We start from the raw sequence: 19,884 nt of genomic DNA on the forward strand, positions 1-19,884 counted from the left end.
TACCTCTCAGCTGCTTTTACCCAGCGTGTATTACAAGCAGAAATAAAAAAATTCAGTACAACTCAGTATAACAGTGAAATGAAAGAAGTGTACAATCATAGTATTGAAGTTAGTTTTTGTTAATCAGCAAGAAAACCCAATGTAGGGATTTCCCAGAATTCTTAACAATAATAATGTCCTTTTTCCCTGAAGGTGACCTAAACTGCATCGCAGGTGCAACTTCACGCAACGGAGCTTTTATATGGGATGTGAAAAAAGGAAAAATGATTACTAGATTTAATGAGGTAAGTTGCCAGGTTTTATCTTCTTACAGTTAAATGCAGAAAGTAAGATAGGAGTTGACTTTTTAAAATATTTTTCAGTATAACTGGAGAGTCATAAAAATTATGAGGTAAAAACAGAAAATGCCGGCAACGCTCAGTAGTTCAGGCAGCATCTGTGGAGCGAGAAACAGGATTAACCCTTCAGGTCAACAAACGTTCATCAGAATTGGAAGAAGTTATTATAAATATTATGAGATCTGATTTGTCCATTTGGAAGTATTTGCAATAGAAAGAAAGAGAGACTTGCATTTATATAGCGCCTTTCATGTCCTCAGAATGTCCCAAAGTGCTTTAGAAGTATAATCATTGTTGTAACATCGGGAAATGCAGCAATAAGTTTGCACACAGCAAGGTACCAATTGACCAGATAGTCTGTTGGTTGAGGGGAAAGTGCTGACCAGGACATTTCCCCTGCTCTTCTTTGAATAGTGCCAAGGGATCTTTGACACCTACTTGAAATGACACTTCGGTTTAACATCTTATCCAGAAGACTGTGCCTGCAGCCTTGCAGCATTCCTTCAGTACTGCATTGAAGGGTCAGCCTAGATATTGTACTGAAGTCTCTGGAGTTGGACTTAAACCCACAGCCTTCTAACTGAGCCATGAGAGTGATACCCACTGAGCCATGGGTTTAGTGCTGTCTGTTCTTTGCTGAAGTAGTACTGAGTATTTTTTTATCAATGGAACAAAATAAAAATGGAGATAACATTAGTGTATAATTTCTGACTAAGTTTAACTGGGGTTACTTGACTTTTACTAGCGCACTGTCGTTGCTAACCCTATATTCTGCTTATTTTGGTTAATGTTAAAGATAGGACTGCAGACTACTAGAATGACACTGTAACAGTGATATAACCAACACTGTCACCCATTCCTATTTAGTTTTAGTTTAGAGATACAGCACTGAAACAGGCCCTTCGGCCCACTGAGTCTGTGCCGACCATCAACCACCCACTTACACTAACCCTACACTAATTCCATATTCCTACCACATCCCCACCTGTCCCTGCCACCTACCTACACTAGGGGTAATTTATAATGGCCAATTAACCTATCAACCTGCAAGTCTTTGGCATGTGGGAGGAAAAAGGAGCACCCGAAGGAGACCCACACAGACACAGGGAGAACTTGCAGACTCCACACAGGCAGTACCCAGAATTGAACCCGGGTCGCTGGAGTTGTGAGGCTGCGGTGCTAACCACTGCGCCACTGTGCTGCCCAGAATTTGACAGTAAAATATACAAGGTGCTCTATACATTAGCATCTAACTCTAAGATATAAGCATGCACTTCCCTGGTTTGCATCACATGGCATTACATCGCTTCAGTTATCACAAACCATGATCAGCTTGTAGCCATTTCTTCGTCTCTTCACTATCTCTGCTCACCATTAAGTTCCCAGCTACTATAACTTTAACGCAGGTCTTGTGTAACAGCCCCGACAAACAAATTTTTCTGCAGCACCTGTGGAAGAGTCTGTCACTCTAGAATTGGCCTTTATAGCCACTCCAGGCGCTGCTCCACACATCACTGACCACCTCCAGGCGCTTACCCATTGTCTCTCGAGATAAGGAGGCCAAAGAAAGTGTATATAATATATAGAGTAATATTTTCAATTTATGTGTCGAATAAAAAATAGCACTGTGTTTCAAGGTTATAACACATTTCAGTATTCAGGTAATGTTTTCAAACTACTCAAATTCACAAAGCAAGGCATGAAATGTAACCTATTGCAGTGCCACCTAGGGTCTGCAGTGTTGTGTACATCTATGTTCACTGTTTAAACCCTGGGATTTAATTTACTGGGGAAATAGGACAATGATATTGACTGTCTGACTGTCTTTTCTTCACTTTCCATGTCTTTACTTTTACACTTCATGCTTCTGATGCCCTTCACACCTCCGTATATTCCTCTAATATATCTCACTTCCTTCCTAACATTGCACTGTATACGAAGCACTTGTGATGTTTCTGAAAGACATGACAAGATACTTTATGAATTCCAGGTTTTCTTTCTTTTCTTTCTTTTTCTCTTTCTTTCCCAGCAGATTACTCTGATCTCTTTCATCACCTCAAGCCACCCCATGATGTCCATCCTGAATCTGATGACTTGATGTCTCTCAAGGCCTCTGATTGTCTTCATACCTTCACGCGTTTTCTCAAATCCTTTCATCTCTCTCTGTACGCCAGAGGCCCATCATGCCTCTAATGCCCCTCCTTTCTCAATCTCATACCTCTCTAAGACTCCATTGCATCTCATGCAATGTGAGGCTGATTCTTTCCTACCAAGTTTTTAAGGGTCCTTCCCCACCCAATGTTTGTCTGCTTAAAGTTGCAGTGGTTTATCCCCCAGTCCAGGGATCAGCAACATGTCCAAACACGGACACCAGTGTCCGTGGTAAAAATTTTGAGGTCCATGGTAATTTAAAATGTCTTGCTCCAAGTCTTCAAACTTGTGTTTTAAAATAACCTAGCATCTAGGTTATTTTAAAACACAAGTTTAAAGGTTTGGAGCAAGCCATATTAAATTACCAGCAATGAAAGTAAGGGATCGAGATCATCGGAGCATCAGGCTAGGTCCTAGAACATGAAGCGGCAATGGGACCTGGAGTCACAATGCACTGTTCACACACAGGCAGGGGTTAGTTTCTTTCTTTTGGGCCTCCTTATCTCGAGAGACAATGGATACGCGCCTGGAGGTGGTCAGTGGTTTGTGAAGCAGCGCCTGGAGTGGATATAAAGGCCAATTCTAGAGTGACAGGCTCTTCCACAGGTGCTGCAGAGAAATTTGTTTGTCAGGGCTGTTGCACAGTTGGCTCTCCCCTTTCGCCTCTGTCTTTTTTCCTGCCAACTACTAAGTCTCTTCGACTCGCCACATTTTAGCCCTGTCTTTATGGCTGCCCGCCAGCTCTGGCGAACGCTGGCAACTGACTCCCACGACTTGTGATCAATGTCACAGGATTTCATGTCGCGTTTGCAGACGTCTTTAAAGCGGAGACGTGGACGGCTGGTGGGTCTGATACCAGTGGCGAGCTCGCTGTACAATGTGTCTTTGGGGATACTGCCATCTTCCATGCGGCTCACATGGCCAAGCCATCTCAAGCGCCGCTGACTCAGTAGTGTGTACAAGCAGGGGATGTTGGCCGCCTCGAGGACTTCTGTGTTGGAGATACGGTCCTGCCACCTGATGTCAAGTATTCTCCGGAAGCAGCGAAGATGGAATGAATTGAGGCGTCGCTCTTGGCTGGCATACGTTGTCCAGGCCTCGCTGCCATAGAGCAAGGTACTGAGGACACAGGCCTGATACACTCGGACTTTTGTGTTCCGTGTCAGTGCGCCATTTTCCCACACTCTCTTGGCCAGTCTGGACATAACAGTGGAAGCCTTACCCATGCGCTTGTTGATTTCTGCATCTCGAGACAGGTTACTGGTGATAGTTGAGCCTTGGTAGGTGAACTCTTGAACCACTTCCAGAATGTGGTCGCCAATATTGATGGATGGAGCATTTCTGACGTCCTGCCCCATGATGTTCATTTTCTTGAGGCTGATGGTTAGGCCAAATTCATTGCAGGCAGCCGCAAACCTGTCGATGAGACTCTGCAGGCACTCTTCAGTGTGAGATATTAAAGCAGCATTGTCAGCAAAGAGGAGTTCCCTGATGAGGACTTTCCGTACTTTGGACTTCGCTCTTAGACACTGTTCACACACAGGCAGGGGTTAGTAGTCGTAACAATACACACAACCAGGACCAGCTGAAGAGCCACATGGTTCCAGACCAGCTGAAGATCCACATAACCTGACTCCAGACCATGAGCTGCGCTGCAATCCGGGAACACAGATATTTCGAGGGCCTCGGCAAGTCTGAGCTAACCATGAGCACACGTCAAACTTTCAAGAGGTTAGTCTGGGACAGGCCATTGTTTTCAGATAAGGGAATGGATTTTTTGGGAGTCAGAACCTTTTCTTATTGTTGCTAAAGCAATTCTAAATCGTGCATCAATTATAGATTTTGTTTAATTCTAATGTAATATTTTTCTACAATATAATAAATTACTCTTTTGTACTTAAAGCCACAGTTTATACCTGACGTTTATTTGCTAAAGGAGCCAGTAAGTTAACTATCAGGGGGTTGACTTACCATTAGTTTTATTAATGCAATTTGGGAAAAATCAGCCAAGCCAGTACAAATGATCAAGTAAGCTCAGTTTACACTTGATGTAATTTTAACCCTGGTATAAAAGTCATTTCACTCAATCCCCAGGTGGAAATAATGAGTCTGGTGAGTTTCCGCCAATTGTGCCCCATTGAGGAGTTTTCTAACTAAGCATCTCTGAATCTCACAGGCATCAGTAGGCATGTTTTAAACATTTCTACACAGCAAAAAAATGATTCAATTTACAAAGAAACTGGCTTGTGTACACCAATGAAAGGAGTAATTGGTTCAGTATAGATTTTCAAATTATGTTCAGTGCTTTAAAATTCAGAGACAGGAGTGACTCACTGACAGCTCAAACACAATTCTCAGCACCAACGTCCATTTGTATTTCCCCCGGATTCCTTCGAGTCCAGGGAGAGAAACTATTTCTAGTTTGAAACACAGAATCTGAGTGGCCCAAATTGGCACTAAACTGGCAATCTCACTTTAGAGGGCCACTTGACCCAGTGGATGGTACTCTTGCCTTTGAAACAGACTTTGAGAGCCTGAAATTCCTGGGATGGTGCATATCTCAAGCAGTTTATCAGTCGGGGAAGTAGTGGGGTCTGGAATTGGGACTGGACCCAGGATCCATCCTAAATTTAGTCACAGGGTCATTAAAGGTGCTACATTAATGCAGGTTCTTTCTTACATCCTTCTGCTAGCAAGCCAAACAGTATGCAGTGCCAATGCTAATTACTTTTGTTGACAGAATAAAGCTAGCTACACGATTAACATGTAGCCAGCCAGCGAAACCATTGCGCGATAAAAAACCAGGACTGTGGGAAGTAACTTTATGTCGTTCAACCAAGAAAATAGCAAATAATTTTCCACACTGGAAAAAGCAATTTGCTAGCTGAACTAGATAGCTAGCAAGCTAATAATGATGCATTCAACTCACTTTAATGTTTTCAATTCTGAATGTACCGCACTACTGCAACGACATCGAAGTCCTTTGTGCTCGCTGTTGCAGCTGCAATAGAGAGACAAGAATCAACCCGACAGTTCTCAAGATGATTCTTTGTGGCTGTTTTGATTGCTAATACTGTTGAGCTGCTGTCCATTGTAGTTTGTGTGATTAGCTACTTTATAGGGAGAAATGTGTTTTAAATCAGATTGCCTTTTCATGGCATTAGGTTGGCTATACACTTTGTATACAGATTAATTACCCCATGTCCTTGTCTGAGTCAATAATTTTCTCAAATGTCCGTGGTGCAACATGTTGGTGCCTATCCCTGCTCCAGTCATTCCATACTGAAGGAACAAGAATGTTACTGGGAGATAAAGCTAGCCCAGCATCCCTCATGCTTTGATGTGTGCCCATTATCATTATGGTAATAGCCTGGTGCAGAAAGGAGAGGCTGGAGTAGCTCACCATCCATTCCCATTCCTTGAATCTCTCACTATGAGACAAAAACAGCACAATCTACAAGAAAAAAACTTGTCTCCTTAAAAGCTGTAATGTACAAAAAAAATTGAAGTATTATTAAGAAGAATAGATTGCTCAATCAGAATGAAGAGTCTAGGATGGGTGACTGAAGATTTCAATGAAAAGATGGGTCTGGAGAAGATTTTTAAAGGTGGAAGGAGATGCACAGGGATTGAGGAAGAGAGTTCCAGAAAGCAGGGTTCAGAGATCAGAAAGTACCTCATTGATCTTGGAGCAAAGAGGAAAGGCGAAGGAAGTGGAGAGACTCAGGAGGTCAGAGTTAGACGAGCAAAGGATGTGGGGGGTGGAGGAGCGGGGTGCGATGGGGGTAAGGTGTGGAAGTAAGAGGTTACAGAGCGAGGCTGCAGCAAGGCCATGGAAGGATTTGAAGGTAAGTCCAAGGACTATAAGTTTAATGCATTGTGGGACCAGGAGCTAGTGTGAGCCAGGGAGGTTGGGAGTGATGGGTGAGTGGAACTAAGCGCAGTACAAGAAATGGGCAGCTGAGATTTGAACAAATTAGGGTTTATGGAGTATGGACAAAGGAAGGTGCAATGACTTATGAGGCCTACTCAGACTTCACATTTTATGGGTGTACGGAAGGCACATCAGATGAGTTGGGGTGGGAACTGCATGCTTATCAGGAAAATCGTCTCAAATCAATCTGTATCCATATTTGAACATTCCCCCTCCCCTTCACCCTGAGGAGTGCTTTACCTTCAAACACAGTCCTGCATCTAGTCCTTTCATGCAAAGTCCACAAAGTGTCTGCCAAAGTTGTTTGAGTACTACAGAAACTCATTGAAATAAGACAATGAAAAATTAAAACATGTGACTCACTGTGCATGGATTTGCATGGACTTTTAAAACATGCCAGGAAATGGAGAAAAAAAAACGAGGATGAGATGGTTGGAAAGTGAAAAGCAGAGCAATCCTAAACAGCCTCTGGCACAGCTCAACATCAGCATCAAATTTACCCTATTTGTGTATCTGTCATAATATGGATAATAAATCTAATTAAGTATTTCTAACCAAATTGTAGGTTAATATCGAGACTATATTTTCAACTTGAAGATTAATGTCTGTTGAAGGCATCACTTTCAGTTTTCCAGATATCCTGACTAAGCATTTGTCAGAGGCGTATTCTCCGTCTGGCACGTAATGTTTCGCTTGCAGGTTAAATAAAGAATAACAACACATAGATAGTCCAGAGAGGGTTGCAAACCAATAGCACATCAAGGGATTCAAATGATACAAAGCCATGGAGCCAAGTGCAAGCATGCTGTCATCTTTTCCTGGATTCTAAGATACTTCCTTCTTGTTTCTGAAAACTATAACAGCAATAATAATCAAACAAAACTACAGAACATTTCTCTCTTCAGCAGCACTGACTCACTCTATGTCAAAGCTGTCCTGGTCCACAGGTTCATTTTATCATTGGTCTCATGTGGCACTTTAACAAAAACTTTTTCTCTACCTTTCAGGTGAGAAGGATTTCAAGCTTTAACAACTCATGGGTACCAACCCCCCTCTGGATCTTCCTTCTCCTTCACTTTCCCTCTGAACCCATCCCTTCTAATCTAACCTCTTGCTGTGTATTCATGATACCCTCTGACTTTCCCCTCTCTAACCCTGAACGATCTGTCATCAGCAAAGGCCTCAGCTTCATCCCCTTACACCCCCACCTCAATGAATATTGAGCTTGCCGTGATGCTGAGCTCTTCGTCCACCGCCTTCACCTCCGCTCCCAGTTCTTTGGCCAAGAGTCTTTCCCACTGCACAGTGGACCCTTTTATCCTTTTATCCATCTCCAGCATTCTCCCTCCACCTGGTCTCCTCCCTCTGGCCTCTTACCCTCTCTAGATCTTTTCATCGAGAAGTGCTCGCATGACATCGGCTGTCTGCATTTCTCTGCTCCCCTCACTCACTCTAACCTGTCTCCATTTGAATTTGCTGCACTCCATTCTCTCCGGTCCAACTGTAACATCGGTCATCAAACCTGCTGACAAGGGTGGTGCCGTTGTTGTCTGGCGAACCTACCTCTGTCTAGCAGAGGCTGAACCCAACTCTTCCATACCTTCCCTACTTCCCCTGGACCATGACCCCACCAACAAACATCAAGTCACTGTATCCAGGACTGTCACTGACCTCATCTCCTCTGTAGATTTTCCCTCCACAGCCTCTAACCTCATAGTCCCCCAAACCTGAACAACCCACTTCCACCTCTTTCCCAAGATCCACAAACAGGACTGACCTGGTAGACCCATTGTTTCAGCCTGCTCCTGCCCCACTGAACTGATTTCTTCCTATCTCGACACTATTTTTTTCTTTCCTTGTCCAGGCTCCCCCACCTACATCCGTGACTCTTCCAATGCCCTCTGTCATTTTAACAGTTTCAGTTCCCTGGCCCTAAACGTCTCCTCTTCACTATGGACGTCCAATCTGTCTACAACTCCATCCCCCACCAGAACAGTCTGAGGGCTCTCCACTTCTTCCTTGAACAGAGGCCCAACCAGTCCCCATCCACCAACACCCTCCTCCGCCTGGCTGAACTTGTTCTCACATTGAGCAACTTCTCCTTTAACTCCACTCACTTCCTCCAAAAAAAAGGTGTTGCTATGTGTATCCACATGAGGCCTAGTTATGCCTGCCTTTTTGTGAGATATGTGGGACATTCTTTGTTCCAACCCTCCTCAGGCCCCGTCCCTCACATTTTTCAGGTACATTGATAACTGTTGGTGCCATTTCGTGCTCTCGCCCTGAACTGGAAAATTTCATCAACTTTGCTTCCAATTTCAACCCTTCTTTTACCTTCAGAAGGTCCATCTCCGACTCTTCCCTTCCCTTCTTTGACTTCTCTGTCTCCATTTCTGGGGATATGCTATATTCACTGTAAGACCACTAACTCCCACAGCTACATTGACTATACTTTCTCACACCCTGCTTCCTGTAAAGTATCTATTCCATTCTCAATGTTTCTCCGTTTCTGCCGTATTTATTCTGATGATGCAACCTTCCATACTAGCTCTTACGATGTGTCTTCCTTTGTCCTGAACCAAGGATTCCCCCACCGTGGTTGACAGGGACTTCTACCATGTCCGATCCATTTCTCACACTCCTGCTCTCACACCTTCCCCTCCCTCCCAGAACCACGATAAGGTTCACCTTGTCCTCACTTTCCACCCCTCCACCTTGTTATTCAACAGATCATCCTCCGCTATTTCTGTCACCTCCAGTATGATGCCACCACCAAAAACATCTTCCCCTTTCCTCCTCTTTGAGCAATCCGAAAGGATAATTCTCTCTGCGATACCCTGGTCACTCAGTCACTTCCAACACCTCTTCCCCTTCCCAAAGCACCATGAAAGCTCAAGAGATGCAACACCTGCCCTTTTACCTCTTCCCTCCTCACCATCCAAGGCTCCAAATACTCGTCCAGGTGAAACAGCGAATTACTTGTATTTCTTGCCCTTTAGTATACTGTATCCACTGCTCACAATGCAGTCTCCTCTACATTGGGGAAAGCAAACGCAGATTGGGTGACCACTTTGCAGAGTACTCTTTTCAGTGCACAAGCTTGACCCCAAGCTTCCGGATGTTTGTCATTTTAATTTTCCACCTTGTTCCCACTCTGACCTTTCTGTCCCTGGCCTGCTGCAGTGTTCCAATGAAGCTCAACATAAGCTTGAGGGACAGCACCTCATCTATCACTGGCCACTTTACAGCATTCTGGACTCAACATTGAGTTCAACAATTTTAGATCATAACCACTGTCCCCATTTTGTTTCCTTTTTCTTTGCTTTTTTTCTCTCTCTTTTGTTTCTCTCTTGTTTCCTTTGTGTTCAGACAGCAGCTATTCAGGATCCTGCCATTCACACCTCCTCTAGACCCAGCTTTTGTTTCTTTACTTGTTCCATTACCACTCTCCTTGGCCTTGCACCATGAACCCTTTTATCATCTTATTTCTTCTGCCCTCCACCCTTTCACTTGCTCGAAACCTACTGCATCTCTAACTTTGTTTGGAGGTGGCCATGCCGGCAATTTCTTGCTCCCGACCGGCGTGCCAGTCTGTCGACATGTTCCTGCCTCCAGCCTATTTCCAGGGACGCGGCTTCTGAGGGATGATGACTGCATACCTGCTAGCAGCGGGTATCCAATTAAAGTGCCAATTGATGGCGCTCTTCCCATGCCGTCTTGAATTTTCAAATGGTGATGCGCCACTCACTGGAGCCAATTGATTGAATGGTGACGGCCTCCTGGCAGCAGGCCAAGGATTGGGTGAGAGACGCATCCTGCAAAGCAGCCCAGCATCAATCCACAGGGCTGTGAGGGGCCTCAGTCGTGCCCACAGGCCATCCTGTGGAGGGGCTCCCCCTCCGCAATGATGGCCTGGTAACCGTGGCCGCTGTATATTTAGTACCATTTACACGTCTTCAAAGGGCATCTCCCATTGGAGCTCACGGCTGCAAAGCCCGTCCGCCGTCCTGAATTGGACAGGGCTCATGAAGGCTCCCTCCTAATTGGTAACGTCTTTGAAAATCTCCTGGAGGGTCCCACCACGGATGCTTCCGGATGCGACCCGGAACTCAGCCCGACATTGGGATCGGGACCCTGGAAATAAAATTCAGCCCGTTAACTCTGTTTCTCTCTCCACAGATGCTGCCAGACCTGCTGAGTGTTTCCAGCATTTTCAGTTTTTATTACAGTACATTGATGCTCCATTATCTAATTTCACCCAGCAAAACAGCCAGTTTCTTTTTAGATGCCCAAATGAACATCTTGCTTTTATTTCGGTATCATGGTACTGCTAGTTAGTGTCTTTTATTATTCCTTGAAGCATGGCAAAAATGGAATCTTCTGTATTGCTTGGAGCCATAAAGATTCCAAAAGGATAGCGACGTGTAGTGGCGATGGATTCTGGTAAGAGTTGTTTCTATCCCGTCTCATTTTTAAAAAATTGTTAACAGTATGCAAGAGCGTTGGGAGGTGTGTATAGTATACAGATGTTTGTATGATTTATAATGGGCTGGAGCAATCTGATTGTTCCTCTTCCTATGATCAGCAAATTTCCTGCTTCCTAAATCTCTCTCTTGCTGTTCCCAGCTCATTCAGCTGTCAGAAGTTACTGGTATTCTGAGCTTTTCCCACTTCTTTCCTTCTATTCGTCTCCAGTTAGAGAAAGTGAAGGAATGCTTTTTCCAAACAGGCCTATATCACACCCTCCCACTAATAAGAGTGGCACTATAGACGTAATAGTGCAAAAAAGATTTACACGGATGATATCAGGACTGAGAGGTGATACCAACAGGAAAGATTGAACAGGCTGGGGCTCTTTTCTCGAGAAATGTGAAGGCTGAGGCCTGATAAAGGTCCTTTAGATGAGGAAAGGGCTTAATAGAGTAAATGTGGAGAAAATGTTTCCACTTGAGGAGGCATTTAAAACTAGGAGCCATAAATATCAGATAGTCACTAATAAATCCAAGAAGGAATTCATGAGAAGCATCTTTACCCAATAGAGTGGTTAGAATGTGGAACTTGCTACCACAAGGAGTAGTTGAGGTGAATAACGCAGATGTCTTTAAGGGGAAGCTGGATAAACACATGAAGGAAAAATGAATTGAAGGATATACTGATAATGTTCATTGAAGTAGGGCAGGAGGAGCCTCACGTGGAGGATAAACACTGGCATTGACCAGTTGAGCTGAATGGCCTCTTCCTGTACTGTACCTTCTGTGTCATAGAGGCAATATGCTCACACTGTAGATGTTGGAATATTCTAGCTTTCGAATATTGTTCTCTTGCTTTCCTTCAATGGATAATGTTACGATCGGGTGAGAAAGGTGTCTAGGGGTCCCTCTCAGCCTTCACCTGGTCTTACCGTAACAGGGTTTAATTTTAAACACACCGTGTTTTTAGCTCCCCCTTGGTGAATCCTTGTTCACCGCTTTCCAGTTATAAGGCAAAGAAACCAGCACAAACAGGCTTTTTAGGTTTAAAGAAGAAAAGTTTAAATTTATTAAACTTTAACTCTAATCCAGTTTATGCCTACGGATACACGACGTGCCCATGCTAGCATGCATACGTGATGCACATATGCAAATAGAGACAGTAAAGAGCAGAGGAAAAATAAAGTGGAAAGGTTTGAGGCAATATCTTACTAGTTTTTGTTACAGTTCTTCAAGCTCACTGTAGAGTCCTTGATTGTAGGTAGATCTTGCTTTTCGTTGGGGCCCAGTATTCTTCTTAAACCTTGTTCACTGTAGGAGACTTTTCTCTCTTGGGGTTCATGTGGCTTCAGTGGATTCAGAGGCTTGTGAAAAAGATATGGGAGCAGACAGGGGAGATCTTCTCAGTCCAGGAGCAAACAGACACACTCAGTTCAAACTGTTTGTCCAATTCAGAAAAACCCAGGTTGTCAAGTAGGTTAGTCATGTGACTAACTGGTCTGACCACGTCTTGGACTGTATCGTGATCGAGGTCCATTGTGGGTTGAATGTGTCAGCAAATGGTCCTTTGTCCTTCCAATCACCGTCTGTTACTATGCAAATGTATTTTCCAGCCATGGCTGATCTGTTTAACAAGTCCTTTCTTCACTCCAGTAACAGTTCGAAATCAATGTTCATGACAAAATTAATGTGCCTCATTCTTGGCAGGTGGCGGCCTAGTATGACAATAATAAGAGAAAATATCGCACTGTCTGAATTCCAGCACTGATAAAATAAGGCAGAGAGCAAAAATGAAAACAGTAAGAGAGGAGATACAGGGAATGAACTTCTCCACCTGACAAGATCAGTGTATATATTCTTATGACTGAGGTGGAAGGATGGCACTGTCTTTAGTTCCACTTCTTTACAGGTCACAACATATATTTAAATGTTTACCCAGTTACCAATATGGCCAAGCATATACTCTTTTTATTTCAGAATAAAATCCAATCATCAGGTTTCTTTAATAAACAACAAGATTATCAATTTATTATAAAACAAGACTTGTTCAGTAAAGATGCAAAGCATTAACACATAGATTGAAAAATGAAAGTTCCCTTTTAGATTAGCCCAACACACACACACACACACACACACATCAGTTAAATTAAAAAAAAGAAATTTTCTCTGCAAAGGATGCTTTACAAAAAAAAAGACCAAAAAATGGAATAATATCAATTGTCCCTTTATTCTGGCATCCCAAATACGTGTTGATGGCTGTCACTGAGATATTTTTGGAGCAGTTCTCTTCAGACGATGTTTGAAGATTAGTTTGGTAGGCTTTCCAAGAGAAAATGTGGTATCAGGGGTTTCAGTTGTCACACTGGATTTTCAGGGTTTCTCAGAGAGGTGAAGAAAGGATGAGCTGGGTGTTTCTCTCAGCAGGCTACAATCCCAACTGACCAAAGCAATGTCCAAAACGAACCAATTCTTGACCACCATAAATCTTGACATGTCACTTCTCAGTAAACAGCTCCCCTAGTCACCAAGGCTCCTGTTGTTTACTTACCTTAAGACATGTGACATCCAGTAAGGGTTTTTTTAAACACAAATCACAAGTCCTTCCAGTGACCTTTTGAATCCATTTCCACAATTTTAAAAGCACGAGTCCTCAAACAATGTAAAAAAAAAGGAAACACTTTCATAACAATATGACCAGCTTCGGACCAGAGTCAGGTTTGTCCATGGGCTTGTGTTCAAGAGTTTATGAAGGTCTGTGTCAAGCCATACAAAGAGTGTAAAAAGGGACTAGCAACCCTCTGGATCCTCCCTTATCCACAACCTGAAAAAAATTCAATGCGATTAATCACACATGGCCTACCCTTCATAACTCCAAACTGATTCTCCTTGATTAGCTCATTGAATTTTTTTTTCAGGTTGTGGATAAGGGAGGATCCAGAGGGTTGATATTCCCTTTTTACACTCTTCATTGTGCTCAGTCACTCTGATGGTCACTTCCCCAGAACTGATGTTAAACTGACAGGTCAATAGTTTCTCCCTCTTTTCTGAAATAATGGATTGTCATTTGCAGTTTTCCAATCCAAAGGCATAAATTTAGAGAGCTTTGGAAGATTCACTCCAGGCATCTACAATTTCCTCACCTATTTCTTTTAATAATCTAGCGTGGAAACAGGAGCAAGGGAAATGCATAATGATGGAGGCAGGTCACATAGTTCTTGGTCGACTGCAATGAATTCTGAACAAGCACTATTGACTTCTTGTTTGTTGCAGTATTATTCGAACAATAGATGGAAAAGTTCTGCACAAGTACAAGCATCCAGCTGCTGTTTTTGGCTGTGATTGGAGCCAGAATAATAAGTAAGTAAATCCTTCCAATGGGATTGCTCATTCACTTATTCTTTTGGATTTGCAACCACTTAAAGTGTGAGTCACATATTTGTACTGCCCATATGCACACCATGTTTATTCAGCAGGATCAAAATTGGCAATGTAATGAAAATGGTTGAAGTTAATTTGAAATTTATTTGAAATAAAAAAACTCCTCGGATCTCCGATATCTGCTCTAAACCCTCAGTCAGCATCGTGGGACAGTCCAGTCATTGAACATCTTCACAGATGCTATCAATACAGCTCCCTTGGTCATTTCACTGGCAGGTGCTTGAACAATGGAGAAGAAAGCAAGAAAAAAGGAATTAAGCCATTGCAGTTGGTTAACATCATTTCTGGGACCCACGTTTGAAATGAACCCAGACTGAGGGGGAACATCCCCTCTACCTTCTAGCTACAGTGATCCTTCAAGAAGTGACTTTGGGCCGTCAAAAAGCACTTATTAGCTGACATGGGCTCAAACAGAGTACTAGCGCAGATTGACACAAACCAAGACTCTCGCCTATTGGCCTCATCTCAACAACACTGAGCGGCACAGTGGAGCAGTGGTTAGCACTGCAACCTCACAGCTGCAGGGACCCGGGTTCGATTCTGGGTACTGCCTGTGTGGAGTTTGCAAGTTCTCCCTGTGTCTGCGTGGGTTTTCTCCGGGTGCTCCGGTTTCCTCCCACAAGCCAAAAGACTTGCAGGTTGGTAGGTAAATTGGCCATTATAAATTGTCACTAGTATAGGTAGGTGGTAGGGAAATATAGAGACAGGTGGGGATGTTTGGTAGGAATATGGGATTAGTGTAGGATTAGTATAAATGGGTGGTTGACGGTCGGCACAGACTCGGTGGGCCGAAGGGCCTGTTTCAGTGCTGTATCTCTAATCTAATCAAATAATCAAAAAGTAAAAAACCAGGCTGAACCTGATCTGGAAACACACTGGAACAAGATAGGAGTGTACAGCCAGAACACTTTGCATCACAAAAGTGACCCTAGTCTACTCTGCTGCAGAATAATGCTCTGCCTCCTGGTTCTGCAGTCGCCACGCAAAGATCGTAGACATGCAGTTGAACGGCGCCATGAGGACAGTGTCAGGGACGCTTAGGTCCACTCCAACTGAATGGCTCCCACTGCTCTCCCAACTTCCATTTGCCATGATGCCATCATGTTCCATGAGATGGAAAAAGTCATGAACAACATCAACCTTCCCATTCATGAAGACTTGAAAAACCCACCAAGAAAGCACTTAAAATCACACCAGCCATTCTGGGAAACAGCAGCTAAAATTCATGCAGCTGGTATCAACCCACTATCTAGATGGACAGAATTGTAGACGTAAAAACCAAAACCTTATCATTGACCCAACAGCAGAGGTTCTTGGGTTCAGCCTCCCTCAAAGTCTGTGGACAGCACTCAACCAAATCCGCAAAGGTCATGGACAATGCAGCCACCTGCTGCACAAGTGGAAGATAAGTAACGACCCGAAGTGCAAGTTGCCTTGAGTCCCAAACCATGGAACCTGCCCACTAAGATCTGCTCTGGAAGGCACCTCGTTTCTCCACTAGGTTTCTTAGGAGGCTAACAAATGGATAGCTAAACTAGACATCCCATTATAATCTTTTCCCATCATATAAAAGAAGTAGTAGTACGAAACTGATAAGCTCACTCAGGCTATGAAGAACATAGATGTAAAAAATGGAAAATGTCAAGTATGGTTGTTTTCTCTGAGGTTGGAGGTAAGGCACATTTTTCGGGCAGAATTGAGGGAATTCTCTTCACTACTTTACCCGACCTGAGGATGTTCATGTTCATTATTGTTCCTGGATTGTCACCAATATAAAGTATTCCACTCTTTCATAGTAGCATCCTTTAATACAATGGGAACAAATAAAAAAATGTTAGATTTTTCAAAATGTTCCTTCACATTGATGATACATGTTTGTTTAAATGTCGTCTTTACCTTCCAGAGATATGATAGCCACTGGCTGTGAGGACAAGAGTGTTCGGGTTTACTATTTAGCGACCAGTTCTGACCAGCCACTGAAGGTTTTCACAGGGCACACTGCCAAAGTGTTCCATGTCAGATGGTCTCCACTGAGAGAAGGCATCCTCTGCAGTGGTTCTGATGACAGGTATCATTTCTTGAGCTCAGTAAAATAGGTGATGGCAAAAGCTTTTATTCCAGCAAGTCATAACGCGAAGCTACTTTGAGAAGTGATTACTGAAAATAAAAAAGAAGTTTCTCCATTTGCGATCATCTTGTCTTTAAGGGCTGCTTTTAGCCATTCAGATATGAAAGCTCCATTTTACTAATATAGTCCCCTCCACTTGTAGCAGGTATTAGCGTTGTTTGCCCACTATACACAGGGGTCTGTAAAATCAAAGCTTGCCAACATACTTTGCAAAAAACTAATTTAATGCATAATGCCTGAAGTATGCAGCTTCTCAGCGTTGTCAGCATCCAAATTAATACAAGATGCGAATGGCTAATTGAAGGTGCTAAAGATCTGGCTTCTCAACCATGACTTGTTGCTTAAAGTACACGGACGACAGAGCCAGCTGCGACTTCCAACTGAGTTGGCTGGTGGGTCTCCTGTGGCATTGCTCGCAGTGAAATTGAGGGTATAATGCAAACTATGCATGTAATTTATGCATAGAGATGAAGGCAGAAGAGAAGTGACAAACAGGATTGGGGTTTGGGAACGTGTTTACATTAGATATGGTAAGAGTGTTAAAAGAGGTGAATTTCTGCAGGGATTGTCACGCAGTCTGCCATCATAACTTTGACTGAAGAGCCAAGGAAACCCTGCAAAAAATGGCATAAGTGGCTCATTGCTCCAAAGTTACAGCATACGCTCAAGAGAAACCTCATGGAAATTCACTCTAAAAGTGTTTGTTGATGGGTATATTTTGACCAGTCAGATTTGGCTGGCTGTCCTAGAGACAGCAAGGGAATAAATCTTTGACTGCGATTTATTTATTTATTTATTTATTTAGAGATACAGCACTGAAACAGGCCCTTCGGCCCACCGAGTCTGTGCCGACCATCAACCACCCATTTATACTAATCCTACACTAATTCCATATTCCTACCACATCCCCACCTTCCCTATATTTCCCTACCACCTACCAAAACTAGGGGCAATTTATAGATTATGATCAGTATACAAATAAAACAAATCTGGCTGTTCCTCAGTCTTGAAGAAGATTCTGTCAATTAATTGGTTGTGGGTATCTTTTCTATCAGTGGCAGAATTGTGCAAATGCAGAAAGAAACTGGTCCTGAGGCAGAAAAACAGAAAATGCTTGGACTACACAACAGGCCCGCCTGTAACTCTGAAGAGAAAAGACAAGATTCTTGTTTCAGGCAGACACCCATTTCAAGAACCATATTGACCTGAAAACATTAATCTATCTTGTTTTTTTAAAATGCTGGCAGACTGCTGTATATTTCCAAATCGTTTTGTTTTATTTCAGATTTACAGCCTTTGCATTTTTATTTAGTTATAAAGCAAATTGCCTTTTAACCATGTTAAAATGTACTTTATGACAAGAGGCTCAATCAAAGTTTCTGTTTTTTGAGGTTGGTCGTTATTGCAAGCTTTCTGTATTTTCTCTACAGTACTGTTAGGATATGGGACTACACACAGGATGCCTGTATAAATATTCTAAGTGGACACAAGGCACCGGTACGAGGTCTGATGTGGAACACAGAAATCCCCTACCTCCTGATATCGGGAAGCTGGGACTACACTATACGTGTCTGGGACACTAGGGATGGAACTTGTCTGGACACTGTGTATGACCATGGCGCTGATGTCTATGGTAATGGCACATCTTGTTTTTTAATAGGCCAGCTCACTCTAAGAGAATGTACAGATATGTCATGAGGAATGAGAGTGAAAAATTATCTTAGAGGCAGTAACCTTGCCGACATATCAATTAAAGTCTATTTTGATATTCCCAAACTGAAGTGTAATGGCAAAATGGACATATATGAGTAAATTGTATGAATCTCTTGGTCAGAAGTCTTACTTGCCAAGAGGACATATTGGACATCAGCATTCCTGATTCACGTCATTCCCAATTCTCCGTTTTTTAAATTTTAATGACTGGGGAAATTGGGATTGTGGCCTCCATTCCCCATTGTTCAGTCTGCCCTTTATTTGAGTGAAGCTTAACTTTGAGACTGATGACATGCAGAATTCATTCCATAAAGGGATTCAAGGAAAATATTCCCCCTCCAACTATTTTCAGGCATTCAGGACAGGCTAAAGCTTTTACCTGTTGGTTCGTTCCAGTAGCCTTCACTTTTCCAATGGTCAATTTATTCGGGAGGAGACTGGCTACTTAACTTCCTGGATATAGCTTATTGGAGGTGTCAATTGTGACTCTTGCCTCTGAATCACAAGTTTCTGGGTTCAAGTTCCAATCTAGGCCTTGAGCACAAAAATTAAGGGTTGACATTTCAGTGTAGTACTGAATGAGTGTTGTACTGTTAGAAGTGCTGTCTTTTGGATGAGATGTTAAACCGTGGGCCCCATCGGCTTGCTTGGGTGGATGTAAAAGATCCCATGGCACTATTTTGAAGAAGAGTAGCGGAGTTATCTCCGGTGTCCTGGCCAGTAATTATCCCTCAATCAACAACACAGAAACAGATTATCACACTGCTGCTCGTGGGAGTTTGCTGTGTGCTTACTGGCTGCCCCGTTTTCTGCATTACAACACTTCAAAAAGTACTTAATTGGCTGTAAAGTGCATTGAGACATCTGGTGGTTGTGAAAGGTGCTATATAAATGCAAGTCTTTCTTATTCTTATTGTGGTGTCTTTTCAAACTTAATGGTGGAGGAGAGAGGGAGCTTTCTTTGTCAGCTGATGAAGGCTTTATAATTCAAGGCAACACATTTCCTGGTATCGGAATATTAAAAATAACTTTACATGATTTCAATTATAGTCACGTAGCATATAGATGGCTTTCCTTTGTCACTGCTCAGCTGAATAATCACTCAAAAATATTGTGTATCATATAAATTACAGACTTGCTTATTTCAATACAATGAACATTATGTGAATAAATCATTTAGAAAGCACATGATATTTCACCCTAATGATCATTCCTGCCCTCTGAAGTCCATGAGCTCTTATAATGTACTTCCGATCACCTTCCGTCAAGTGGTTTATCTCTTGTAAAATTTCTTTGTTATATTTTGCAATCATTTCATTCCGACCATTTCTCCATGAAAGGAATTTTTAATTTATTGCTGCACTTTGTTTGCTGAGGGTGTTGCTCATGGCATTAGTTTAAAGAGCTGATTATTTCGTTTTTGAATTCATTCAGTGAATCTAAAATTGACAGGAGTAAATTGGGATACGTCAGCCATAGAAATCATCCAGCAGTTGTTGAGTGAAAAGCAAGTGGTTTTTGCTGTTCGATGTCAGATGCTAATAAATTATTGATTATAATATGCGTGTACACACAAATCAACAGTGTTCTGGAACACTGTTTGCTGACTGTTTACTTTGAATGGGTTGAGCAATTAGACTGATCACTTCCCCCTTCCTTATCTTTAATGATTCCAGCCATTACTTCGACGAAGACATTATCAAACCTTCAGTA

The 19,884-nt window shown here is 42.7% G+C and overlaps 1 protein-coding gene across 4 annotated transcripts in view; it reads left to right on the forward strand.

The window, feature by feature from the left end:
* Positions 1-19,884, forward strand: part of wdr17 (WD repeat domain 17) — a 162,394-nt gene that overhangs the window by 67,657 nt on the left and 74,853 nt on the right. For all 4 annotated transcript variants that reach the window (XM_068029317.1, XM_068029318.1, XM_068029320.1 and 1 more), the window contains exons 9-13: positions 193-284; positions 10,784-10,866; positions 14,163-14,249; positions 16,234-16,398; positions 17,889-18,091. In XM_068029317.1, coding sequence (XP_067885418.1) covers positions 193-284; positions 10,784-10,866; positions 14,163-14,249; positions 16,234-16,398; positions 17,889-18,091 — 630 coding nt within the window. The remainder of the gene's footprint in view (positions 1-192; positions 285-10,783; positions 10,867-14,162; positions 14,250-16,233; positions 16,399-17,888; positions 18,092-19,884) is intronic.

Source organism: Heterodontus francisci, chromosome 4 (genome assembly GCF_036365525.1).
Source record: "Heterodontus francisci isolate sHetFra1 chromosome 4, sHetFra1.hap1, whole genome shotgun sequence".
In the NCBI taxonomy this organism is placed as follows: Eukaryota; Metazoa; Chordata; class Chondrichthyes; order Heterodontiformes; family Heterodontidae; genus Heterodontus; species Heterodontus francisci.